The 25,710-nt window shown below is 57.7% G+C and overlaps 2 protein-coding genes across 4 annotated transcripts in view; both read right to left on the bottom strand.

Annotated features, from left to right (window-relative positions):
- BCL2L11 (BCL2 like 11) overlaps positions 1 to 25,710 on the bottom strand; it is a 156,700-nt gene that overhangs the window by 53,753 nt on the left and 77,237 nt on the right. The gene's annotated exons all lie outside the window — the stretch shown is intronic.
- On the bottom strand, positions 410 to 24,355 carry MERTK (MER proto-oncogene, tyrosine kinase). Of its 3 annotated transcripts, none has more exons than XM_061461705.1 (19): positions 24,210 to 24,355; positions 19,822 to 20,173; positions 19,434 to 19,534; positions 19,058 to 19,231; positions 16,877 to 16,963; positions 15,688 to 15,803; positions 12,578 to 12,761; positions 12,259 to 12,410; positions 8,089 to 8,242; positions 7,604 to 7,757; positions 5,857 to 5,942; positions 5,679 to 5,774; positions 5,306 to 5,386; positions 4,956 to 5,048; positions 4,741 to 4,859; positions 4,279 to 4,388; positions 3,933 to 4,092; positions 2,696 to 2,832; positions 410 to 936 (listed from the first exon to the last, which is right to left on the bottom strand). In XM_061461705.1, the coding sequence occupies exons 1-19, from the start codon at positions 24,277 to 24,279 to the stop codon at positions 483 to 485; spliced, it is 2,880 nt and encodes a 959-aa protein (XP_061317689.1). In that variant the 5' UTR covers positions 24,280 to 24,355; the 3' UTR covers positions 410 to 482. The 3 variants fall into 3 exon arrangements, with proteins under 3 accessions (XP_061317689.1, XP_061317691.1, XP_061317690.1); XM_061461707.1 differs by having other exon boundaries at positions 7,604 to 7,724; XM_061461706.1 differs by having other exon boundaries at positions 8,089 to 8,239.

The following is a 25,710-nucleotide window of genomic DNA, read 5'->3' as shown; positions in this document are numbered from 1 at the left end:
TGTGAGCCGTGGGGAGCTCGGGTACCAGCGCCTCCCACTGCAGGCAAACAGCTACAGCATTTAATGGCCTCATGTCCTCCTCATGGGCTGTAGGGACAGGACAAGGGGGGATGGGGTCAAACTGAAACAGGGGAGACTGAGCTGAGCTCTCAGGCAGAAGCTCTTCCCTGTGAGGGTGCTGAGGCGCTGGCACAGGGTGCCCAGAGAAGCTGTGGCTGCCCCATCCCTGGCAGTGTTCAAGGCCAGGTTGGACACAGGGGCTTGGAGCAAGCTGCTCTAGTGGAAGGGGTCCCTGCCCGTGGCAGGGGTTGGAGCTGGAGGAGCTTTAAGGTCCCTTCAACCCAAACCAGGCTGGGTTCTGCGATCCCCCAGCCCAGCCTCCTCCATGAAAACCATGCAGGAGATGATCTATAAAACAGACTCCTGTTTATTCACATCCACCCTGCGTCCTGTTCCTGGATCCCATCCTCACCCCGCTCCCTTCACAGCAGCACCTCAGAGTCCTCCCCGCCGCCCTGGCTGCTGCCGGCGGGCAGGGTGCTGGCCTGTGCCCACAGCGAGCCCGGCCCCCCAGGCAGCAGCGGGACGTAGGCCTCCTCCGCGGGGCCAGCGAGCGGCTCCTCCAGGACGTACCTGGTGCCCCAGGGCTCCCGGTGCTGGTGATGCACGTCCACAGCCACCAGCGCTGCCTCCGCGCCGGGGGAGCCGGGCTCCGACACGTCCCCGGCCTCCAGGTCAGAGTCCGCTTGGGGGAAGCCCGAGTCCTGGGTGGAATCCGGGCTCTCCCCGGGCAGGCTGGTGTTGATGTAGATGACGTCCCCGGAGCTCCGCATGGCCGGCAGGTTTTCCAGCAGCTTCTCCAGGTGGACCTTCAGCTGCGGGAACGTGGGGCGCGCGGCGGGGTCGGCTCTCCAGCACGCAGACATGAGGGCATAGCTGGGAATGGGGAGAGGAGCGCGGTTATCCGGGGGGACGCTGCCAGGGCAGGGGTAGGGGATGTACTGGGCAAGCCCTGAGCTGCTCTGCATTAAACAGAGGAGGACTTGGGGTGTTGGGTGATGGAAGCTCCCCATGACCCGGCTTCAGTGAGAGCTTGAGCCCAGAACACCCCCCCCCCCCCCCCCCCGTGTGCTGCACCCCCAGAGCGTGAGCAGCAGCTCAGGGAGGGGATCCTGCCCCTCTGCTGGGCTCTGGGCAGACCCCCCTGCAGCCCTGATCCAGCTCTGGGGCAGCAGCACAAGAGGGACGTGGAGCTGTTGGAGCGAGGCCAGAGGAGGCCATGGAGATGCTGCGAGGGCTGGAGCAGCTCTGCTCTGGAGCCAGGCTGAGAGAGCTGGGCTGGGGCAGCCTGGAGAAGAGAAGGCTCCTGAAGGGGAGACCTGAGAGCAGCTCCAGTGCCTGAAGGGGCTGCAGGAAAGCTGGAGAGGGGCTTGGGACAAGGGATGTAGGGACAGGCCAAGGGGAATGGCTTGAACCTGCCCAAGGGGAGACTGAGCTGAGCTCTTAGGCAGAAGCTCTTCCCTGTGAGGGTGCTGAGGCGCTGGCACAGGGTGCCCAGAGAAGCTGTGGCTGCCCCATCCCAAGCTGGATGTTGGGGCACACTGGGAGCTCCCAGAGCTGGACACAAGGTTTCTCCACGGCTTCCTTTAGGGACGGGCATTGGAGAGGGGCCTTTAGGAACGCTGTACAACTCCCAGCACCTTGGCCAGTTGACCCATTTGTATCTGCAGCTCACAGCCCCGGGGGGGATGAAACATCCCCCGCTGTAATGGCACTAATGAACAACTCCGGAAGAAAACCTGGGCGAAATCCTTTGTGAGCTGCTCAGGAATGCCCGGTTGTGAGCTTTCCACGCTTTCCCCTTCCCGCATTCAGAGGGTTTAGGCACTGACGGGCCTGACTAACTGGAGGCACGGTTGTGGGTCAGGGAAGAGCCAAGAGCTGGCCAAGGGGATCCCAAAGAGCCTGCTGCCCCAGCACCAACTGCAGAGGGCAGTGCTCCCATCCCGCGGCTCCCACCGCCGCGGTGACACTTCCACGGCAAACACATCCCTTTCTCCGGGCGGATTTGTTGGGATTTCTGTGCACCCGTTTGCCTGCAGTGAAGAGGCTTTTCCCTCCCTTCCCTGCTCTGGGATCTGCCTTTCCTTCGGGACATCAGAAATTGGGAGTTTCAGGCAAGTATTAAGGGGTTTGAAGGTTGTGTTTCTGATACTTTGGAGTTTAAAGGTGACCCACACCATTATGGCCCCCTGTCCTCCAAGAGCCCACATCTGTGTGCTCTTGTAAGCATCCTGCCTGTGCACCCCCACAAGGAAGAAAAGGATAAATCCTTGCCCTTTGGTTTTAAATCCAGGCTTCAGCACCAGTTACTTCTGAGGGCTCTGGGGGAAATGGAGGTGGTGAGGCGGAATGTGACTCCCTCCCTGGTGCAAACCCATCTTACTCCCCTTGGAGAGGCAGGTTTGCAGCACGGGGATGCTGGCACCGTTTTCTTTGCTCTGTGATGCACTGGTTTAGCCCCATTCGGTGCTGAGCCACAAAACCACAGCACAGTTGCTGCGTGCTTAAGGAAAGGACATCGGCAACCAAGAGGCACCAAGAGCACCCAGAGCGGCCACGGCAGCTGCGGAGCGGTGATGCACAGGTCACCTGCAGGGTGTGCTACAGCCAGCAAGGGGGTGACCGGACTCACAGCTCATCCAAGCAGTCCTCGGGCTTCTTGAGGCGCTGCCCGTGCAGGAGGTACTCGTAGATCTCGTGGTTCTGCACCCCTGGGTAGGGTGTCTTGCCCCGCGTCGCGATCTCCCACATGGTGACGCCGAATGCCCACTGCCAGGACAAAGGGAGAACGCACTGAGGGGACGCTGCCAGGAGGGGTGAATGCATCCTTTCATGGGGAAAGGTCAGTGCCCAGCGTCCACGGGCCCGGAGCACAATGCTGGGGGTTGTCACGCCAGCCCTGCCCTCCCCAGCATGGGCACTGCGAGGCAATGGCACCGAAGAGGCGAGCGGCCCACTCGGGAAACCTGTTCCAGGAGGCAGGGAAAGGTCAGCGTGTGCTGCTGCCGACAGCTTCCCACTCCTCTGCTTTGTGCTTCCAGTGTACAACAGTCAGTACCCTGCACATGGGCCACGACAACCCCCTGCAATGCTCCAGGCTTGGGGGAAAGTGGCTGGAAGCTGCTCATGGAACAGGAGCTGGGGGTGCTGAGTGATGGAGCTGAACATGAGCAGCTCGTGCCCAGGCAGCCAGGAAGCCCCCAGCATCCTGGCCTGGATCAGCACCAGTGCGGCAGCAGGGCCAGGGCAGGGGTTGTGCCCCTGTGCTGGGCACTGGTGAGGCTGCACCTCGAATCCTGTGCAGTTCTGGAGCCCTCACTGCAAGAGAGACATTGAGGGGCTGGAGCAGGGACAGAGAAGGGAATGGAGCTGGTGCAGGGCCTGGAGCACAGGGGTGATGGGGAAGGGCTGAGGGACCTGGGGGGTTCAGTGTGGAGAAGAGAAGGCTCAGGGGGGACCTGATGGCTCCCTACAAGTGCCTGACAGGAGGATGGAGCCAGGAGGGGCTGGGCTCTGCTCCCAAGGAACAAGGGATGGGACAAGAGGAAACGGCCTCAAGCTGCACCAGGGCAGGTTTAGATGGAGCTGAGGAACAATTCCTGCCCCAGAGGGTGCTCAGGCATTGGAACAGGCTGCCCAGGGCAGGGCTGCAGTCACCGGCCCTGCAAGGGTTCACAGCCCATGGAGACGAGGCCTCAGTGCCATGGGTTAGTGGTGGCCTTGGCAGTGCTGGACAATGGTTGGACTGGATGAGCTTAAAGGGCTTTTCCAGTCTGTTTGCTGCTGTGTCTCTATAAGGTGCAGGGAGGGTGGACAACTCCAGCCAGGGCTCAGTCCCCAGCTCTGGCGGCCCAACCCCATGGCCCTACCACATCACTCTTGGTGGTGTAGACGCGGTCAGCCAGGGACTCAATGGCGATCCACTTCACCGGCATCTTGGCTATGCGGCCCTGGCGGTAGTAGTCACCACTGTAGATCTTCTTGGACAACCCAAAGTCTGCCACGCACACCGTCATGTCATCCCGCAGCCTGTCGCGTGGAAACAGGGATGACAGGGTAGGGAAGTTCGATGTGCCAGGTTCCAAAGCAGAGCCCAGAGCCTGAGCTCTTTACCCACGTCTCTGAAGCCCGAGGGAGGTTCTACTGCAAGAAGCCAGGCTGTGCTGTGCACCCACAGGGCTGCCACTGGGACAAAGCAGAGGGGAACACACTCACATGCAGTTCCGAGCTGCCAAATCCCTGTGGAGAAAGTGCCGACTGCTCAGGTACTCCATCCCCAGGGCAATGTCCACCATGAACTTCACCAGCGTCTGCAGGGGCACAAACTGGGAAGGGAAAGTGTTGCATTAGCAAGAACACAGTCAGCAGCTCAAGAGAAGCTGTGCTTCCCCGTTGTGCCCCATCTGGGGCTCCTCAGCAGGGCAAGGGCAAGTCGGAGCAAGCCCATGCACACAGGGCTGGAGGAGATGGTGTACAAGGAGCTGGCTTGTTCAGCCCGGAGAAGGGAAGGGGAGAATCCCACGGGATTTTGTGGAGCTGGATCCCACCACTTCCACCTGACACAGCAGGAAGCAGGGCTACAGCCAAGTCCTCTTCTGCTCTCAGAAGCAAAGGCAGATTTGTCCCACTTTGCCCCCCCCTCCAGGCACGGGGCCCTCTGCTCCCCGTGCTCCTTACCTGGGGGGCCATCTCCAGCCTGGAGCGCAGCAGGAAGCTGTGCAGGTCACCGTACTTCATGAAGGGCAGAATCACCATGGGCCTGGGGACCTGCTGGGAGCTCAGCTCGATGCACACGCCTGCAAAACACACACAGGTTGCACAGGTCCATGGGGAAAGGCACCACAGAGCCCGGTCCAGCTCCCCATCCCAAATCCCAGATGGAAGGGCCATACCTAGGAGCTTGATGACATTGGGATGGTCGAAGTCCTTCATGCATGCTGCTTCGCTGAGGAACTCTTCTATCTCCCTGTGGGAGAAGTTATCCACTGGGAAGCAGAGAAGAAGAAGGAGGTTTAAAACCCCAAGAGGTTTAACACCCAAAATCATTGCTGCCATCTCCCTTCGCAGCACAGCTCCTCTGTGGGTCAGGGGAAAGCACCATAGGGATGTCTCATCCTTGGCTGGCTGATAGGGCAGAGGCCACCGTCCCCGCAGAATGGTGCCAGGATGCAGAGAGAGCACCTGAGATGGGTACCAGAACACCAGCACCCACAGGTTCTGTGAGGCCAGGGTGATGACTTACACTTCATGGTCTTCACAGCCACCTTCAGTGGGGTGCCTTCAGGCTGGCTGAGGCGTCCCTCCATCACTGACCCGAACTCCCCTGCACATGGGAAAGAAGCCAGCACTTTACCCAGAGCCCAAAGCACTGCCTTCCAGGACACCACTGTGCTCCTGAAGGTCTGAAATGCTCCAAGATGGAGACCTCATCCCCAAAGGGAACATGGGACACTTGTCCCCCATCGGTGGCAGAAGGACGTGAACCCAGGGGTGCTGGAACTTGGTCATCTTGACCCACCCTCTCCCCACATCCGCCAGGCCTGCAGCTGGTGGAGCTCCCAGTGGCAGCCCCTGCCCCATATGTGCAGCCCCAGCATTCCAGCCCCAGCACTCACCCTCTCCCAGCACCTTCCCCAGGCTGAGGGCGTTTCTGTCCACGACAACATCCTGCAGCTTCTGCTGGAGCTCGCTGCTGACACCCAGGCTGCCCACTGCGGGAGAGGGGAACAGGAGCTCAGCTCACCTCCAGCTGCTGGGGTGTCCCTTGCAGAGGGACGGGAAGGCCACACTCACGTGTCAGCTCGATGGCTCTGCGGCAGTAGGACTTCTTGGCTGTGTAGCTCACTACCAGCATGGAGTCATTCCTGCTGAAAGCATTCCTGGGGGGACAGAAACAGACCCCGTGGCTGCTTCAGCTCAGTGAAGGAACCTCTGCTGCGGGCACGGGCAACCACAGCACTGCCAGGGGTACTGGTGTCAAAGGAGGAAATGCGTATTTGTAGAGTGATAGACTGGTTTGGGTTGGAAGGGGCATTAAAGCTCCTCCAGCTCCAACCCCTGCCACAGGCAGGGACCCCTTCCACTAGAGCAGCTTGCTCCAAGCCCGTGTCCAACCTGGCCTTGAACACTGCCAAGGATGGGGCAGCCACAGCTTCTCTGGGCACCCTGTGCCAGCGCCTCAGCACCCTCCCAGGGAAGAGCTTCTGCCTAAGAGCTCATCTCAGTCTCCCCTCTGGCAAGTTCAAGCCATTCCCCTTGGCCTGTCCCTACAGGCCCTTGTCCCAAGCCCCTCTCCAGGTTTCCTGCAGCCCCTTTAGGCACGGGGAGGCTGCAGCAACCTCTCACCAACCAGCAGCCCTGAGTCCTCAGAGCTGTTCTCATCTCTTTCGTTTCCCTCTTCCTGGACCAGTGCCATTGCTTACAGTGCCTGAGGAAAACAGGCACTTGATAAACAAGGCTGATCTGTCGAGGAGTGAGTCACAGGGGGGGTCTGGGCAGGAAACGGGACACTCACTTCCTACTCAGAGAGCAGCCTGTACCAGTAGGAACAGGTGCCCACATCTGCAGCCTCCCAAAGTGACCTCTCCTCTTGCACAGCTCCAGCCTGTCAATGCCCTCTGTTAGCATCTGCAACCCCATCCGACAGCAAAAACTAAAGGGAGCTTCACACCATGGCCCCAGAACAGTGGTGATGGATGGGCACTCTGTGGGGAGATGCTGTGGTGTGGGGCTGAGCAGACACCCAGCTCCAGGAACTAAACCACAGCGGATGCTGAAGAGCTCCCAGGGAGGCAGCATCTCAAGTAAAGAGCAACAACTGCTACACCAAGCAGGAAAGGGCTTGGTAGATACAACCAATCTCCAAAGTGGGATGGGGAGATGCTGTGGGAGATGAGCACAGGTGGGATTCCAGCTCAATAAACTCTCCTTACCGAAGTGCTGCTCATCCCTTCCAAAGGAGTTAACTCTAGCGCAGTTCCACTTTGGCAGCAGACACCCAAGGGATGGCACTTACAAGCCAAGCTGCCAGCACCACAACTGCTTAATCAACCCCATAGCAGTGAGCAGCACTGGCTGGCTGCAGCAGACACCAGCCCTTTGTCCCACTGTTCCAACAGCCCTTACGTGCTCCAGCAGCAGCCCCTGTGCCTGGCAGGGCTGGTGCCACACTTGGCCATCAGACCATGGCGTGGGAGGAGGCAGGAGGGGTTCCTCTGGGACACAGGCCACAGGATTCAGCACACCTCTGCTCCCTCACCTCTGTGTCAAGACGCTGAGGCCACCCTTCCCGTGCCAAGTTGCACAAGTTCACTTCCCTTTAGACACAGGAATAGGGAGTGAAAGGTGAATGCTGGGCTAAGGAGGGCAGGGGAAGTACCAAAATACACTGAGTCCCTCACCCCAGGCATTACGAATGCCATCTGTGGCAACAGCATCAGCCTCAGAGACAGGAACCTTGTCCCTGAGCCGCCCACCCTGCCTCCTTGTGCCCTGTGTCTCCAGCTCAGGCACCTCTGAAGCTGTGTCCCCTTTGGCTTACCCATATTTTGTCTCCACACATCTCTTCTGGATGACCACGGACAAGCAGAGGATGATCCCCACGGCGACTGTCCCGCAGATAAAGCCCAGGGCTATGATAAAGGAGTCGGCATTCCCGGAGGCTGGAGTCGAAGAGGGGGCTGTGGTTATTAATCCTAAGGAAATATCCCATTAATGGAGCTGGCTCAGCCTGCAGCACACGGGGACTGGGGGAGGATTTCCCAGGGGTGAAACCCAGGAGAGCCCAACAGGTTACAAGGGAGAAGAGGGCACAAGGACCAAGCCTGGATGTGGAGAGCAAGTCTCTCCTGGCTTCCAGAGCATGCGGAAGGTCCCAGGTTCTTGGCTGGGTGACACGGAAAGCATGTGAAGGAGGATGGAGGGGTACCAACTGCATTGGCCAGGCAAGGAAAGCACGTCCTGCATCACTTCCCATCACCATGCCCTGCTCCCACACCACACAGACAGGGACGGGGGTCTCCTTACCGCTGCCAGGGATGAAGACCTCCACGGGGGTGCTGAAGGGTCCCACTCCTCCTTTGGTGACAGCAGCCACCCGGACGGAGCAGGTGGCGTTGGTGGCCACCACGGGCAGGGCAATCCTGCTGGCGTTGTGCTGGGCTTCAGTGGAGCCGTTCTGCTGGAGAGAGCAAGGGAAGAGCCTGAACTGGGAGAGGCAGAGGGAGGGAGACCTGGAGATGCATGGAACACAGTCCCCGTGTCCAGCTTCTGCCTTGCTTTGCTGCCACGAGCCCAGAGGAAGCGCAACGCCAAGCTGTTTCTAGAGAAGAATAGCTCTGCCTGAGCCGGATGGGATCTGAAAGGGGCTGAGCAGCATTTCCCGTCCAAAGCCGGTGCCACTGCTGCTCTTTGCTTCTCAGCAGCAGCAGGACCAGCAGCGTGGGCCAGGAAAGTGATCTCACAAGGAAGGGGAAAAGCACTTCATGCACTGCAGGTAACACAGAGCCTGGAGGAGAGAAGCTGCGTGGAGACCTCAGAGCAGCTTCCGGTGTCTGAAGGGGGCTACAAGGATGCTGGAGAGGGACTCTTCATTGGGGACTGTAGTGACAGGACAAGGGGTGATGGGTTCAGACTGAAATAGGGGAAGTTCAGGTTGGAGATAAGGCAGAAGCTCTTCCTGTGAGGGTGCTGAGGCGCTGGCACAGGGTGCCCAGAGAAGCTGTGGCTGCCCCATCCCTGGCAGTGTTCAAGGCCAGGTTGGACACAGGGGCTTGGAGCAAGCTGCTCTAGTGGAAGGGGTCCCTGCCCGTGGGAGCAGGGGTTGGAGCTGGATGATCTCAAGGTCCCTTCCAACCCAAACCAGTCTATCATTCTATGATTCCATGCTTTCAGCTCCAGCACTGCTGCTCTGACTGATCAAGTGCCCAGCCACAGCAAGTTACTTAGGGCAGATATTTCCTGACTATTTTTTGTGTCAAGCTAACAGTATGGCCAGTGACAAGGGTGTGCTTCCCTGCCTGCTACCACGGCAGGAGGCAGTGTGCCCCGTGGCACAGACCTTTCTCCTTGCTAGAAACACAAGTGAGTCTTTCCCTGCAAATTCCCTGTTGTTTCCTGGCCTTCTTCAACCGACAAAGTGCTGCTGCTGCTGCTCTCCACAGGCCTCCAGCTGCAAAACAGCTGCACAGTGGGGTCCAAAACATCTGGCAGGCTGCTGTGGCCAGCACAGCTCAGCTCCTTACCCTGGCTGAACACCACAGGCTGAGCAAAAGGAGCAGCCAAAGCGAATCAGTGGGCAAGGAGGAGGGAATCAGAGCTGCTCAGAGGGAAAAAGCTTCTGCTCATGGTCAGACAAAAGCCACAGAGATGGATATGACATGGTCCAGGCCCAGGAGCGTGTCTGCACCATCTGGGAGCAACATGAGCTGGTACCTGCTGCAGCCTCCCCTCTCACTCCTGCTCTTCTACTTCATGTTCAGAGCATCCTTCAGTGGAAACCTGGAATCCTGTGTTCAGCTCTGGGCCCCTCACTCCAAGAGAGACATTGAGGTGCTGGAGTGGGGCCAGAGGACAGCAGAGCTGGTGCAGGGCCTGGAGCACAGGGGTGATGGGGAAGGGCTGGGGGGCCTGGGGGGTTCAGTGTGGAGAAGAGAAGGCTCAGGGGGGACCTGATGGCTCCCTACAAGTGCCTGACAGTAGGATGGAGCCAGGAGGGGCTGGGCTCTGCTCCCAAGGAACAAGGGATGGGACAAGAGGAAACGGCCTCAAGCTGCACCAGGGCAGGTTTAGATGGAGCTGAGGAACAATTCCTGCCCCAGAGGGTGCTCAGGCATTGGAACAGGCTGCCCAGGGCAGGGCTGCAGTCACCGTCCCTGCAAGGGTTCACACCCCATGGAGACGAGGTCTCAGTGCCATGGGTTAGTGGTGGCCTTGGCAGTGCTGGGGTAAGGGTTGGACTGGAGGAGCTTGAAGGGCTTTTCCAGCCTGGTTGATTCCATGAGATCCTTTCCCTTCCACCAGCCTAAAACTGGACCAGGATCCATTCACATCACAGGCAGCCCTGTTGTGTCATGTGAGGACAGAGCCCAGCTGCTATCACACAGGCTGTGGAGAGCAGAGCAGACAGCCCTTCCTGCAGGACACAACTGCCCAACTCCATGGTTGTTATGAGTCTTGTGGTGGTTGAGGAATTCCTTCACGTCCCAGCTCTCCAGCCTTGGCTCAAAAAAGAGCTGCTGGCTTCAGAGGAAAATAAACCAACTTCTTGGAAGCTTTCAGAACAGTTTTGGAGCTGGTGTGCACAAGAAGAGGCCTGCAGATGGCCCTGCTGACACAGAAATGCAGAAACCCCAGTCTTCCTCGTGCTGGGTTCTAAAACTGCTTGTTTTGGGCCATTTCATATTTAGCCTGTCCAGGCCTAAAGTCAAGCACTTTATTCCTGAGGCATCAGAGCTCCCCTCGACAGCAAACCCGCTGCTCTTGTGCCTCAGGCTGCCTGTTCATCAGCACAGGAGACCCCTGGGGGTGTGGGAGAACACAGGGTGCTGTGCACAGAGGTTATGGCACAGGCTCCAGCTCTTCACCCTGACAGCCCCCACATCCAGCCCTGCCCTCGGGTGGCTCTGACCCACATCTCCGCCTCCCATAAAACCTGGAGCTGCCAAAACGAGGCAGCAACAACCAACCACAGCTGCTTCCTTCTGCCTGCAAAGAGCAGAGGTCTCTCCCACCTGAAGTCACCCCCCAGCAGAGGGGCTCTGGAGCCTTCCGAAAGCCATTCCTTGACCAGGAAGCCAGGCAGAAAGTCCAGCCCATAAGCATCTGACTGGTGAGTGCCCCATCCCTGGCAGTGTTCAAGGCCAGGTTGGACACAGGGGCTTGGAGCAAGCTGCTCCAGTGGAAGGGGTCCCTGCCCATGGCAGGGGTTGGAGCTGGAGGAGCTTTAAGGTCCCTCCCAACACAAACTATTCCATGATGCTCTGACTGGGGCAATGTATAAAACCCAACAACAACAACAACAGTCACTCTCCCAGGGCTTAAAGGGCAAGTCCTTTTTTGTGCTTTCTGCTCCAGAGAAGACAAATATGTCAGCAACTTTTATTCCATGCTGGTCACAAGACCGCAGCACCGCTCCCTGCCTGGATCCACTCTGGATGTATACATGCTCTTTTCAGAGGCAGAAAAGGAGAACAGAAAATGCAGCATCCTACAAAACCCAGGGGTGAGTCATTTGTTCCACACCCGGCTCAGGCCCTCAGTGCTTCGCTGTGCTTTCAGCCTGGGACAAAGGAACCACAGCACAGGGGTTACAGCTGGATACATCTGCAGTTCTCCAGAGGCTCCCAACCATTGGTGGATTCCTGGGCTTAGCTGATTTTGCCCAGTGGATAAGCCAGGACTGCCCAAGAGGTCAAGCCAACCTCAACCTAGCAAATTCCTGAAGGCTACTTCCCGAATCAAAGGAAAAGCAAGCAAGGATGTGCCAGAGGACTTCATAACCTCCCACGGAGGTCCCCAGACCCAGAATGTTCCTTGAGCTTTGAAACTCTGTGCCATGGGTTTGCAGATGAGTTAATGCATGGAATAGGAATTGTGCTGAGGCACTGGCACAGGGTGCCCAGAGAAGCTGTGGCTGCCCCATCCCTGGCAGTGTTCAAGGCCAGGCTGGACACAGGGGCTTGGAGCAAGCTGCTCTAGTGGAAGGTGTCCCTGCCCGTGGCAGGGGTTGGAGCTGGGTGAACTTTAAGGTCCCTTCCAACCCAAACCATTCCATGATTCTATCAATCCCACCAGAATAAGGAACAATTCAAACCCCAGGGAACAAACTCTCCCAAACACCTTGTGATTGACTCCATTGCTGAAAGTGCCAAGAGATGCTGGCAAACCTGAAACGCCACTCCGAAAGCTGTACCGAAGGTTGTCAACACGAGGAAGAGCATCTCACTTCTAGCTTAGAGAACAAACCTCTTGTCTCCTTCATGCAGAGCTGCTTATTCACAATATTAATCACCTAGGGCATTACCAGGGTTACATAAACATGCAAGAGAGAAGCCACTTGTACTAAAGAAGCCCAGATGGAAGCACAAGACAGTAGACTAAGCTCAGAAAGAACACACGGAAGCACCAGGACCAAACTGGACATCCCTGCTTGATGCCTGCTGGGATTTTTAAGTCCCCATTTCCAGAGTGACTTACCAGCCCCTTGGAGTTCTGCCACCTGTACCAGATGTGATAGCCCTGAAGTTCCCCATGGATCCTCTCCAGGGATGGCTTCGCCCATCGGATCTCCAGGGAGGAGCTGGATTCATTGAATGACACTGTGACATTCAGTGGTGGGGTGGTTGGAGCTGCAGGAATCAAAGGGAAACAAGGTGAGGAGAGCTGGTGGATGGGTGCAGGGACATGGTAGGCTGATGGAAAGGGAGCTGTAGCTCAACCACAAAGCACAGGGTTTTCCTACAGCCTTGAACATCCTCCTTGAACCCCTCCTCAGGCTCCACTACTCATTTCCTACCTCCCTCGGTAGTGCTGGCGGTTATCCACGGGCTGAACGGCGACCAGCCGACCTCATTCCTGCAGGAAACACTGATGTTGTAGGCTGCCATGGGCTCCAGCTGCTGGATGTGATACACGTGGGGAGGCACCGCGGTGGTGAGCAGCACAAGTGAGACATTGCTTCGTGGAACAGCTTCCTCCACCTTCAGTGAAAAAGCAGCCCACAAACAGGGATTAGTCAGCAGCAACCTGCAGGGTGAGAGCCCGGCAGGAATTCCACGGCTGTAAACAGGATCCAGAGCCTGCTTCCCCTCCAAACACCAGCAGGGCCTTGCTCCTGAAGGCTGCCTTGTCTCTGTAGCTGATGGCAGGCCATCTACAGCGCCTAGGGTGAGGGCTCATGCTGCAAAAATTGCTGCAGTGGGGACATGGCAGAGACACGGAATCCCATCACTGCGAAAGGAAGAGGGAGGTTTTGCTGCTTAGAGAAGCACCTCAAAAAGTCCCCATGCAGAGAGTCCCAAACAGACACAAGAGAACCCTTTTCTGTGCTGCACAGCATCAGACCACAGGCCTTATCACATCAGATGGTGCAGGGCTAAGCACTGACCTCAGCAGACTCAAGCACGGATGAGGTCAATGCACTAAAACCAAGTCACGCTCTTCACACAAAGGGAAACTGCTCTCTCCTAAAAGGGCACCCATGTGGCTACCCACACAGCCCCTGCAGCCCTCAGAAAGCCTCTCATTCCATGGGAAGCACTGTGAGAGGGGCCTGCCAGTGGGAGGAAAGAGGGAAGAGCAAGAATGAAGACACCAGCATGAGACACTTAACTGGGAAGGCAACCCACAGGACGTGTTTCAGCATGAGCCACTAGCAGAAAGTTGTACACTCCTGTTAAGTATCCCCCTTCCAGGATGGTCTCAGCATCAACACCAGCAGTCTTTTCCAGCCACAAGGAAAGAGAATGGCCTTCAGCCTCCTAAAGCTGAGAAAGTCTCCAGCCATCACTAGATGCTTTGAATGAGCAGATCAATGAGCAGGCTGCTCCTGAAAGCACCTCAGGAACTGGCTGTTCTTATCATCGAGCCCAGCTCAGCTTCCTCACCCCTCAACTGCTCTTCTGAAGGTGAAAAATACATCAAATCCATGTGGTTTTTAAACTCAGGCTTTATGCAAACTGCACCAGAGCAGCCCTGAGGAGAAGGACCTGGGGGTGCTGGTTGATGAGAAACTGAACATGAGCCGGCTTCAGGATGCACTTGAGCCCAGAACCCCCCTGTGTGCTGGGATGCATTAAAAGCAGCGTGAGCAGCAGGCTGAAGGAGGTGATCCTGCCCCTCTGCTCTGCTCTGGTGAGACCCCACTTGCAGCACTGTGTGCAGTGCTGGGGTCCTCACCATGAGGACATGGAGCTGTTGGAACAAGTCCAGAGGAGGCCACGAGGATGCTCAGGGGCTGCAGCACCTCCTGTATGGAGACAGGCTGAGAACACCAGGGCTGTTCAGCCTGGAGAAGAGAAGCTGCGTGGAGACCTCAGAGCAGCTTCCAGTGTCTGAAGGGGGCTATAGGGATGCTGGAGAGGGACTCTTCATTAGGGACTGTAGTGACAGGACAAGGGGTAATGGGTTCTGACTAACAGGGGAAGTTCAGGTTGGAGATAAGGCAGAAGCTCTTCCCTGTGAGGGTGCTGAGGCGCTGGCACAGGGTGCCCAGAGAAGCTGTGGCTGCCCCATCCCTGGCAGTGTTCAAGGGCAGGTTGGACACAGGGGCTTGGAGCAAGCTGCTCTAGTGGAAGGGGTCCCTGCCTGTGGCAGGGGTTGGAGCTGGAGGAGCTTTAAGTCCTTTCCAACCCAAACCATTCTATGAACTGCACGTGTGGCACCACCAGTTCCCTTTCAAGCTCAGGAAGGAGTCACTCGGGCTGTGGGCCACGCTGCCCAAGCGAGGGGATTATCAAAGGGCACAGCAGCAAAAAGGCTTAGTCACAGCTGTGTTTTTGCCAGAACTCCTGTCCTGTTTTCCATTTGGAAAGGCTATTTCCTAACGACAGACCGTGAACGTTAAGTCATAGGAAATTCCTTGGCTCTCCACCCCGCTTCCCAAGCTCCAGCTGGAAGGCAGCAGCGGACATGGTGCTAATATTAGCTCTGGTACCTTTCTGTAACTCCTTTCACTTTTACCTGTCTTCAAACACGGCCTCTCTCCAGGCACTATCTCAGCTGGAGTGTACATTGGCCAGTACAGAACACACACCCCCAGGGGAGGAAGCAGTGGGCTTGGGCTGTGAAACCAGCAATGCCAAAGAGAGCAGGTGGAAACTGCATGCAGGGCAGATGGCATTCCCTGGCTTGTCCAGAGGACAGGATCAGCTCCTTCCCAGTACTAGCAGGGAGTGGAGAGCCAAGAGAAAGTCCATCTCCAGACCCCAGCTAGAAGGTTGCTTGGGTGGGAATGGTTTGAGCAGGAGGTAAAAGTAGGGACAAGGAGGTGCCTGCAGCAATTCAAGGCTTACAAAGACTTCTCAAGAGTTACTTGGAGCCGTTCTGGGCATCTCTGCACAAAGAGTCATGACAACCTGGCTGTCTTGCCCAAGGGGACAGATTCTCATGGCTCACTCCTGCACAGTTCATAGGCAGGAGCCCAGGTGGGCTCTTCCAGGCAGGCAGCTTGCCTTTTGTTTCACCCCACTCAACCTCCCTGCTCCTGGGACAAAAACCTGCTTCGTGCTCCCTGCATCAGTCTCTTTATGAGACCCCTTCCACCAACTACCTCCTTCACAGCAGGCAGAGCAAAGCCACTTTCTGGGAGCAGACACCACCAAGCTGGTGTCCAGCAGCAGCTCCTTCCAACCCTCCTGTCCATCCCAGTGGTGCTCCGGCTGCCCCAGGTCCCAGTGCCCGGGCACTACTTGGACTCCTCAATATCACCACAAATCCCCAGCCACCCGGACCACAGGGCAGCAGTGCCAGCTTCTGCTTTCAAAGCACCTGGGAAAGCCCAAGTCCATTTGTCCAAACCAAAAGCCTGGTCAGATCCGTGTGGTTCATGCCAAACACTGACTTCCACCTGCCTCAAGGCCTGTGTGTAAGGGGGGCTGCAGGGTAAGGAGGGTTCTGGATGCTCACCTTGACTCTGCAGCTGTTGAAGGCAGAGAAGGCATCAAAGCCTGGCACCCAGGATATCACAATACCATGGCCTGTTCTGTTGAGGACATCCACGCGGAGCGGTGCGGACGGTATTCCTGCAGGGAATCACAGAATCATGGAATCAACCAGGCTGGAAAAGCCCTTCAAGCTCATCCAGTCCAACCCTTACCCCAGCACTGCCAAGGCCACCACTAACCCATGGCACTGGGGCCTCGTCTCCACGGGGTGTGAACCCTTGCAGGGACGGTGCCTGCAGCCCTGCCCTGGGCAGCCTGTTCCAATGCCTGAGCACCCTCTGGGGCAGGAATTGTTCCTCAGCTCCATCTAAACCTGCCCTGGGGCAGCTTGAGGCCGTTTCCTCTTGTCCCATCCCTTGTTCCTTGGGAGCAGAGCCCAGCCCCTCCTGGCTCCATCCTCCTGTCAGGCACTTGTAAGGAGCCATCAGGTCCCCCCTGGGCCTTCTCCACACTGAACCCCCCAGGTCCCTCAGCCAAGAAGAGCCACAAGCAGTCAGCTGGAGGCCTGAGCACAACCATGGCACATCTGGCTTCCCCCTGGCACCTCCTGGGGCTCAGACCAACTGTGTGTGAGCTCCAAGTCCTCACTACAGCCACAGCAGCACCCTCCAACAGTGTGCTGCAGATGTTTAACACCACTGGGCAGGGAAGCAGAGAACTATTTGACTCTTTTGCCCATGTTCTATATTTATGAGCTGAAACAGCACTCAGGGTTGCTTAGAAGCAATGACATATTTTGGGGAACACCTTCCTCACATTGCCAGAGTGGCCTCCATCAAGAATGTCAGGAATTTCCATCATTTCCTATGGAAAACTGTGAGCACACCCTGGTTCTGAAGGAAGGAAAAGAGTGATACAGCCCTTCCGAAACCAGCTCTGGCGCTGACAGTTCTGCTTTCAAATGTGCTCTTTGATGCTTCCTCCCACAGTGGTGATACTGGGATGAGGGAACCACACTGGATGACCATGCTACTACGTGCATCCCACTTGATGTTAAATAGAGGTTTAGAATGGGGGAGGAAATAAGTATGGGAGTCATACAAGCTTCTCCTTCAGCTTGTGTAGAATGGGTGCATGGGAATGCGGAGACCAGGACAGCTCCTGCTTGGACACACGTGCTCTAGTAAAGCAAGCATCACGTTGTCTCTTACCTTTGACATTGACCAGCCCTGGGCTGGATGCAGTCAGTCCTTTCCTGTTGTGAGCCTCACAGCTGAACAGTGTGGCTTCAGTGAGACCTGCAGAGGGAAAACATGGACCTGTTTACTGACCCTGACCAAAATAACACAATCATAGAATCGTGGAATGGTTTGGGTTCCACTAGAGCAGCTTGCTCCAAGCCCTGTGTCCAACCTGCCCTTGAACACTGCCAGGGATGGGGCAGCCACAGCTTCTCTGGGCACCCTGTGCCAGTGCCTCAGCACCCTCACAGGGAAGAGCTTCTGCCTAAGAGCTCAGCTCAGTCTCCCCTTGGGCAGGTTCAAGCCATTCCCCTTGGCCTGTCCCTCCATCCCTTGTCCCAAGCCCCTCTCCATGTTTCCTGCAGCCCCTTCAGGCACTGGAGCTGCTCTCAGGTCTCCCCTTCAGGAGCCTTCTCTTCTCCAGGCTGCCCCAGCCCAGCTCTCTCAGCCTGGCTCCAGAGCAGAGCTGCTCCAGCCCTCGCAGCATCTCCGTGGCCTCCTCTGGACTCGCTCCAACAGCTCCACGTCCCTCTTGTGCTGCTGCCCCAGAGCTGGATCAGGGCTGCAGGGGGGGGTCTGCCCAGAGCACAGCAGAGGGGCAGGATCCCCTCCCTGAGCTGCTGCTCATGCTCTGGGGGTGCAGAGCACACAGGTGCTGGTCCCACCGATTCATCTGCTATCCCCTGCAGCTTCCTCTCTTGATCTGCTGCTGTATTTTTACCCAGCAACACAAAGGACCTTTCATCTCTCACTGATCTCTTCCCTCTGTGGCACTTGTGCAGTGCCTGGGGGTGACCCAGGACCAGCTGCAGCACCATCCCCACTGCAGGCACACACACGGCATCGTGGCAGGACTGGATGCTCCTGTGGCCCCATTGCACAAGTCCTGAGTAAGCACTTGCTCTGTGTGTGCAAAAAGGGAAAGGCAGAAAGCAGAAGGTCCCACCAGCACAGCTGGGATCAGATGACTTAATGCTCTTCCAAGATTGCTCAAATCTCCCAGCTGATAGCAGGGTTTGGGGGGCACTGGGAATACCCAAGTGTGCAGAGCTGCTTGTTTCCCCTGGGGTGGTGGCATGGCTTATGGGAGGTTACCCCGGGCAGCAGCAGTGCTCAGGACTGTTGTCCCATGCAAAGGACTTTGCTAGAGGTGTAGGGCTGCCCCCCTTGGGCACACTGGGGGTGCAGGGGTACCCCTTTGGGCACAGCGATGTGCTGGACATGGCAAGTGTTTGCTCACAGCAGCAGCAGTGGCTTTTACTGACAGAGCTCCTGGGCCAGGAGGGGACTCTGCAATGACCCAACTTAGGCTGTGCCAGCCGGATGCAGGAACATCCAAGAGGAGTGAGTCACTTCTTCCGGCTTTCACTGCCTTTTAAAGCCTGTCTTGGGCAGCCAGGACGAGCCGGGTACAGTCTGGTTGCTAATGAGACAGGGGCCTCCTCATGAGCACATCCAGAAATCTACAGCGAATCTGTGAGGGGGTCTTTGCCACATGAAGGACTTTTCCCCCTGTGCTCCACCAGGCTGCATGGACACACGCTGCAGGGGCCATTCCAAGGTCTCCCAAAGGCATTGAGAGGGGACCACCAGTAAAGCAGCTCATAAGAGCAGCAGTGTATATACTGGAATGGTCAGAGGGTGAAGAAAAATCTGCTTCTCTTAGGAGGAACAGTCTGAGTGTCCTGCCACTTCCAAGGAACAAATTCCTGATAGCAGCCAAAGGGGGTCGGATGGGGGTTCCTGCCCCCAGCTCATCCCATGCAGAGTGGTCCCAGGGCTACTGGACAAGCAGCACAGGCAGTGCTGGGCAGAGCTGTGCTCCCAGTGCTGAGGACAGAGCAGGACCAGGCTGCAAACTGGTCCTTCTGCGGTAGCTCTTCAGCAGAGCCGGACCCCGTGTCCCACTGTACACAACGTGACAGCCACACTTTATGCCAAGCTCTCCATGCTGAGCTTTCCAGCCAACCTTCAGCAACGCACCGTGCAGCACAAAACCAGAGCAGGCTGCAAGGCCTGGTGACAGCACGGGGGATCACAGCCCCTGCCAAGAGGAGGGTGAGGCCAAGGGGATGGGCTGTGGGATGCACAAGATCCCACCCTGCCCTTCCCTGTAGCCACACAGAGGTGTCCCCGCTGGCCACAGCTCACCTGGCACCACAAGGACTGATGGGGAGATGTGGGGCTTCTCATTGACTCGGATGTTGTTGCGAAACCAATAGATCTCCACAGGCTCCGGCGGGCCCACGGCCTGGCACGTCAGGTTGAAGGGGCTGTTCCTGGTGACGTTCAGCTTCTCAGGCTGGCGAATGAAGTGGGGGAGCCCTGCACAGGCACAGAGAAGCAACAGATTCAGAGAGGTTGGCAACAACCCCAAACTGTGCTGCCTGGGGCTATGAAGCAAGCCCTTTCCCAACCAGGATCCCCCTTTTCTGGAGGAGAGCTCCCAGATCATGGTCCCCAGAGCTGTCACTCAGCCAAGGGCACAATGCTGCAGCATGTCCCCGCTGCCCCTCCTGCAGCTCACCTTCCAGCTGCACCGAGATGGGATCCGACACCACCTCCATGCCAGAGATGTTGAGTTTGCAGACGTAGGAGCCGTTATCCGAGCGCTGGGCGGCAACGATGCTGCCAGAGAGAGCAGAGAGCAGGGCTCTGGTGGGGAGCCTGGTCCCACACACAGCCCCCACAGGAGGACACAGCAAACTGGAAACCTTGGGGGGGGGGGGGGTTCAATGAGTAACAACCACCCCACAGCACACACCTAGCAGAAGCTGGGCTTGCAAAACCAGGCTTTGAGGGCTAGGGAGAGCCTGCCCATTCTAACCCGCAGTCCCAAGCCCCTGCTAATTGTCTCAGCCAGTGCTCCTGGCATCCCTGCTCCCCATCTGCACAGGCAGGATGGCACTGGTTACCTGAAGGTGGAGGTCATTGCCACCTCCTCCTCATCAGAGATCTCAAAGTGGCTGGTGGCGATGCGGTCCAGCACGTGCAGCTCCCTCCCATCCTTCCATAAGGAGATGCCCGGAGCATCCGGCCTGAGCAGCAGGTGAGGTACTCTGATGGAGCAGTTAAAGGTGACGTCCTTGTGCTCGTTGATCACGATGTGTCTCACCGTGGGGTTAAACTTAATGTGTCCCAGGGAGCTGGCTGAGGGCTCCTGGGGCTGCTCCTGGCTCCAGTGGCCAGCGGTGGTCACGCTTCGCTTGGGGTGGTGGGGCTCTGCTGACAGCAGTGGCCTCAGACCTGCCGTTTGGGCAGCAGCATCTGCAAGAGAAGACCTCGGGTTTGTTAGCAGCAGGCAGCTCATGCCCCCCTCCAAAACCCTGCAAAGCCCCACCACTTCCAGTCATAGTTAAAGGCAGCTCGTGCCCCCCTCCAAAACCCTGCAAAGCCCCACCACTTCCAGTCATAGTTAAAGGCAGCTCGTGCCCCCCTCCAAAACCCTGCAAAGCCCCACCACTTCCAGTCATAGTTAAAGGCAGCTCGTGCCCCCCTCCAAAACCCTGCAAAGCCCCACCACTTCCAGTCATAGTTAAAGGCAGCTCGTGCCCCCCTCCAAAACCCTGCAAAGCCCCACCACTTCCAGTCATAGTTAAAGGCAGCTCATTTACAGATGCTCCAGAAGTTCCCAATCCCTGAGACCTCTAAGAGGCCCAGGGGGGAAATATGGAGCAGGAGCTGTCCCAAGACTATGTCCAAGCAGCACCTCCAAAAAACCCGCTTTCTAAACCAAACAGGAGCAGCCCAGAGTAAAGGAAGTGCTCAGCCCCTTCTCTTTTGGCAGGGGACAGGCAGGAGCTGCATCACACCGCCAGGACTGGAATACAGAGGGATCCCTGGCAGGAGGAATTTGGGACTTTACTCCAGTGAACCCCTTTTGGGGCCTCATCCCCAGCATGTTCAGCTGGAGCAGAGGCAGTCCCAGGCAGGGATTTTGCTGACTTGAGGCTCTTTGCTGGTGGTGCTGCCGCCTTCCCAGCACAGGGTGAGCTGCTCTGAGCGGGGAGATGCCCTCAGAGGCACCACAAGCGCTTTTGCTAAGCAAAATGCCTCCGAGGAGCTGCTTTTCTAGGGCACACAGTTGCCAATGGTTAAAGGAAAGCCTTCAGGCAGTGTGCAGGGGCCGGCTGCTCTTTAGTGTTGTTCTCCAGGGTCTTGTCCCAAACATTTTTCCCAAGGGAAGGCTATTTACCAACTCCTTGAAGGCTTCCTGCCCCTACTTAGAGATGACAGAGCATACCCAGCCCTGTAACGGCGTTTCCCCTCTCCCTCCCACCCCAGCCACAAACAAAACCGAGAGCAGCTCGATACAGAACAGTTCCCCCCATAGAAATCAATTCTCCCCCAAAAAGCTGTGTGTTTTTGAAGAGATCCAGTGACTATATCACAAGTAGTTTTTATGGCTTCCCAAAGCTCTCCCAGGCGCACAGAAAGCCCAGCCGAGTGGGAAACCTCCCTTGGTGCTCTCAGCAAGCACAGGCAGGGTGCCAGGCAGGAACTGCAGCTCAGTTCATTTGCCTCTTCCAAAACGCACCCCCGATTATTCCCGGTTTCAAAGGTACTCCCCCAGCAGAAAGCACAACCTTAACCCGGGTTCAGCACAGTTTGTTTGGAGGCAGGTCTCAGCCCAACATCAAACACCGACTTTCTAAAGCTACGTCACTACTCTTGTGAGTAATGGGGCAGGAGCCTGCGTGCTCTGCCCGGAGCCAAGAAACACAAGCTCGTTTTGAGGCTGGATATGTTCCTTTGCTAAATTGCTCCCTATTTTTAACCCTCCCGAAATGCTGCTTCTAGACAGGAATGCGGGAAGGGTTTCTGAGCACTGCCGGGGCTGCTGGTGCGGAGGGAGGCTCAAGGTTCCCCCTGGCTCAAACACACAACAATGGGTTTCCCTTTCAGACCCTAAGCCTTTCCAACCTGCTTCCTAAGCTTCACCATCCCAACACAAACAACAGCCATGTGACTGCTGCAAACCCGAGCTGGCTGCCATCGGGATACCCGCTCTCACACAGCTCCAAAAGGGTGGCCGCAGGCAAACAAGTGAGCGACCCCCAAATCCCCTCCCCTTCCTTCGCCATTCCCAGAGGAAAAGCCACTCCTGGCCGGCACAATCCAAGCTCAAACCGCTGTGTTTGTGCTCCTTTGGAAGCTCCAGCCGGAGCAGTTCCCCCCGCATGGACCCCTGGCTGGGGAGGACACGGATGTGTGCTGGCTGTCCCTGCCCTTGGCACGCACTGTGCCTGCTCCAGGATGATCCCTGCTTCCAAACACTGCTTCAAGTTTAAAGGCAAAGAGAACCTCAGCCTCCTTTTCTACCCTGATGAAGTGGGAAGGTGGTGTTTGCTAGCCCAGGAATGAAATACTTTCCTCTGTGACTCATGTGATGACAGGAATTCTTCACATCCAACGCTGCCTTCGGGTACCCCTTCCATCCCCAGCTGCTCGGGATGTGGCTGTCTCCATGGCATCTTCACAGGGATTTGCCCCATGTCACAAGGCACCCTTTGCCTGTGCCCAGAGCCATTTCCTTAGGCTGGCTCCCAAAGCCCACGCTGGAGCAAGGAGCTGAAAGCCGTGGTGCCTGCCACACAGGAGCAGCTCCCCTCGCCTACCACAGCTTGGCCCGAGGCAAGAGCTGGAATGGGAACAAACCCACTTGCAAGTCCAGTGCTGCTCGCTCCAAACACCTGGAACCACAGGGAAACCAAAGCACTGGCAAAGCCAGAGTGCTCTGTGCAGCCTGGCTGCTCCCATGTGCCCGTCTCCATTGGCAATAGCCTGGAAAAGGGTGTTTCAACTCTTAGAGGTGAGATGCCTTACTGTGGATGAAAAACAAAGAGCAGGGAGCTGCACAGATCAGGACTGGAACAACAAGTCCTGCTGCTGCAGTGGCAGTAAGGAGGGTGTTAGAAAACACCCAGGTCTGCCAAGCAGCTCCCTTCATCCCTAGACCTGGGGTTCCCACTACTGGAAGTAATTCACCTGCTGGCAACAGATTCCTGTTGAGCGTGTCCACAGGGACAGGGCAGGAGGAACGAGGAGCCCCTGACTGTGGGTTTCCTGCCTCCCCATTCCTTGGGAGCCGTGAGAAGTGGATTCCCCCCGGGCTGACTTCCAAAGAGACTCCTGGGGTTCTAACACCTTTTGTGTAAACCTGTCCAGGATTCCCGGTTAAATCCACAGCGAGTTCCCCTCACTGCGCTAAGCAAACACGTTCATAGAATCCCAGCCTGGTTTGGGTTGAAGGGACCTTCAAGCTCCTCCAGCTCCAACCCCTGCTCCCAAGGGCAGGGACCCCTTCCACCAGAGCAGCTTGCTCCAAGCCCCTGTGTCCAACCTGGCCTTGAACACTGCCAGGGATGGGGCAGCCACAGCTTCTCTGGGCACCCTGTGCCAGTGCCTCAGCACCCTCACAGGGAAGAGCTTCTGCCTAAGAGCTCAGCTCAGTCTCCCCTCGGGCAGGTTCAAGCAATTCCCCTTGGCCTGTCCCTCCATCCCTTGTCCCAGGCCCCTCTCCAGGTTTCCTGCAGCCCCTTCAGGCACTGGAGCTGCTCTCAGGTCTCCACTTCAGGAGCTTTCTCCAGGCTGCCCCAGCCCAGCTCTCTCAGCCTGGCTCCAGAGCAGAGCTGCTCCAGCCCTCGCAGCATCTCCGTGGCTTCTTCTCCTCTGTGGACTTACTCAAGCAGGTCCTGCCTTCCCTGTTAAACCCCCTTAAACACACACCGAATCCCAGCCCCCCTCCTCAGCACCCCTGAGTGTGGGCTACCGATCCCCACCAGCTCCCAAACATGAGTCAGCCCTGATGACAGCACACTTGAAACCCAAAACCTTCATTTACCCCTTTGCATTTGTTTTAGCAGGTAACGAAGCCCGTGGAGCCGAAAGCCAGCAGCCAGCCCCCTGCAGAGCATCCCTGTGCCACGAACCGCTGCGTTTCCCGCTGATGTCTCCCTGCGGCGGCTCGCTAACGGGACGGAGCCCAGACCCGCCGGTGTGGGGCGGCGTGTGGCACAGCACAGCGCAGAGCTGTGTCCGGGACAGCGGGACCCGCTCTCTGAGGGGCTGCCTGCGATGCTCAGCCGCCAGTAACCCGCAGCAAAGCCGCTGCTGCGCTCCCCCCCCGGGTCCCAGCTGTGCTGCCCGCCTGGCAGGATGGGGGCACGGGGCACACCCCGGCTGATGGCGGGGGGAATCGACGCCACACCAGCCGGCAAAGCGCTCCCCGTCCCCGCCGGACCCGCGCAGCCCCCCAGACCCCCAAACCAGGACATCGCCCCCCCCGGGTCCCCGCACTCACCGGCCCCGCCGCGGGGCGGGCGCAGGGCCGCCAGCAGCGCCCAGAGCAGCGCCCACTGCCCGGCGCCCATCGCCCGCCGCCGCCACCGGCCCGCGCCGCTCCGTTCCGCTCCGCCAGCACCGCTCCGCCCCGGCCCGCCCCGCGGGAGGGGCCCGAGGTGCCCCCAGGGGCTGTGCTCACACGGCCCGGGGAGCGGAGCCCTGCTTGGCCACGTTCCCCCGGAGAAACACAGCGAGAGCGGGGACCACGGCGGGGGGGCACCCGTCCCACTTGAGCTGCTGGAGCGGAGGAGGCTCTGCAGAGGAACGGGGACAGGATGGATCCAGGGGCTGTGACCGGTTGCATCAGATTCAACCATGCTCAGTGCTGGCTCCTGCGCTTGGGTCACAACAACCCCCTGCAAGGCTCCAGGCTCAAAGCTGCTCATGAACAGGAGCTGGGGGTGCTGAGTGATGGAGCTGAACATGAGCAGCTCGTGCCCAGGCAGCCAGGAAGCCCCCAGCATCCTGGCCTGGATCAGCACCAGTGCGGCAGCAGGGCCAGGGCAGGGATTGTGCCCCTGTGCTGGGCACTGGTGAGGCTGCACCTCGAATCCTGTGTTCAGTTCTGGAGCCCTCACTCCAAGAGAGACATTGAGGGGCTGGAGCAGGGACAGAGAAGGGCAGTGGAGCTGGTGCAGGGCCTGGAGCACAGGGGTGATGGGGAAGGGCTGAGGGACCTGGGGGGTTCAGTGTGGAGAAGAGAAGGCTCAGGGGGGACCTGATGGCTCCCTACAAGTGCCTGACAGGAGGATGGAGCCAGGAGGGGCTGGGCTCTGCTCCCAAGGAACAAGGGATGGGACAAGAGGAAACGGCCTCAAGCTGCACCAGGGCAGGTTTAGATGGAGCTGAGGAACAATTCCTGCCCCAGAGGGTGCTCAGGCATTGGAACAGGCTGCCCAGGGCAGGGCTGCAGTCACCGGCCCTGCAAGTGTTCACAGCCCATGGAGACGAGGCCTCAGTGCCATGGGTTAGTGCTGGGGAATGGTTGGACCTGATGAACTTAAAGGGCTTTTCCAACCAGGCTAATTCTATGATTCTTTGGTTCTTTCTGGTTTCTCTGGGCCAGAACAGCAGGACAAGAGGGGACAGGGACATAGCCAAGCCACCCTGAGAAAAGGAGGAAGACCCAAGTGAAACCAATGTATGTGTGTGAAAGCAACACCAGTGCAAGGAGTGAAACAGAATTCATTTCCCGATGGTGTGGAAATAGGAACCAAGGGAGTTTTGGGGTTCTCAGAAACTGACCTGAGCACTGGCCATGCCTGAAGAGGTCTGAGACCATTCCATGTGGGTGCCATCAGCCATGACTGGAAAGGGACTGGGATCTGGGGAGCCTTCAGCCTGACTTACTGCTACTCGGTGTATTTCTCTGCCGCAGCCCTTCTGCTCCCTGCAAGGTTCTTTGCAGCTATGGCACATGTATAACCATTTCCTTCCAGCAGCCTGCTGCAGTCTGCAAG

The sequence above is a fragment of the Pezoporus flaviventris genome, unplaced genomic scaffold (assembly GCF_033815535.1).
Source record: "Pezoporus flaviventris isolate CSIRO_AGI_PZ_B2104156 unplaced genomic scaffold, CSIRO_AGI_Pfla_v1 ptg000031l, whole genome shotgun sequence".
Taxonomy (NCBI): domain Eukaryota; kingdom Metazoa; phylum Chordata; class Aves; order Psittaciformes; family Psittacidae; genus Pezoporus; species Pezoporus flaviventris.
Note: the sequence above shows the minus strand (reverse complement) of the source record. Positions and strands in the feature narration are given on the sequence as shown.

What these genes read in the sequence shown, in the direction of transcription:
- MERTK (XM_061461705.1), bottom strand. Translation starts at nt 24,279, where the DNA reads ATGGGCGCCGGGCAGTGGGCGCTGCTCTGGGCGCTGCTGGCGGCCCTG. An exon ending in CAATGTCATCAAGCTCCTAG is followed by an intron (nt 4,860 to 4,955) that starts GTATGGCCCTTC and finishes TGTGTTTTGCAG; the next exon opens with GCGTGTGCATCGAGCTGAGC. An exon ending in GAGGACTGCTTGGATGAGCT is followed by an intron (nt 937 to 2,695) that starts GTGAGTCCGGTC and finishes CCCCATTCCCAG; the next exon opens with CTATGCCCTCATGTCTGCGT.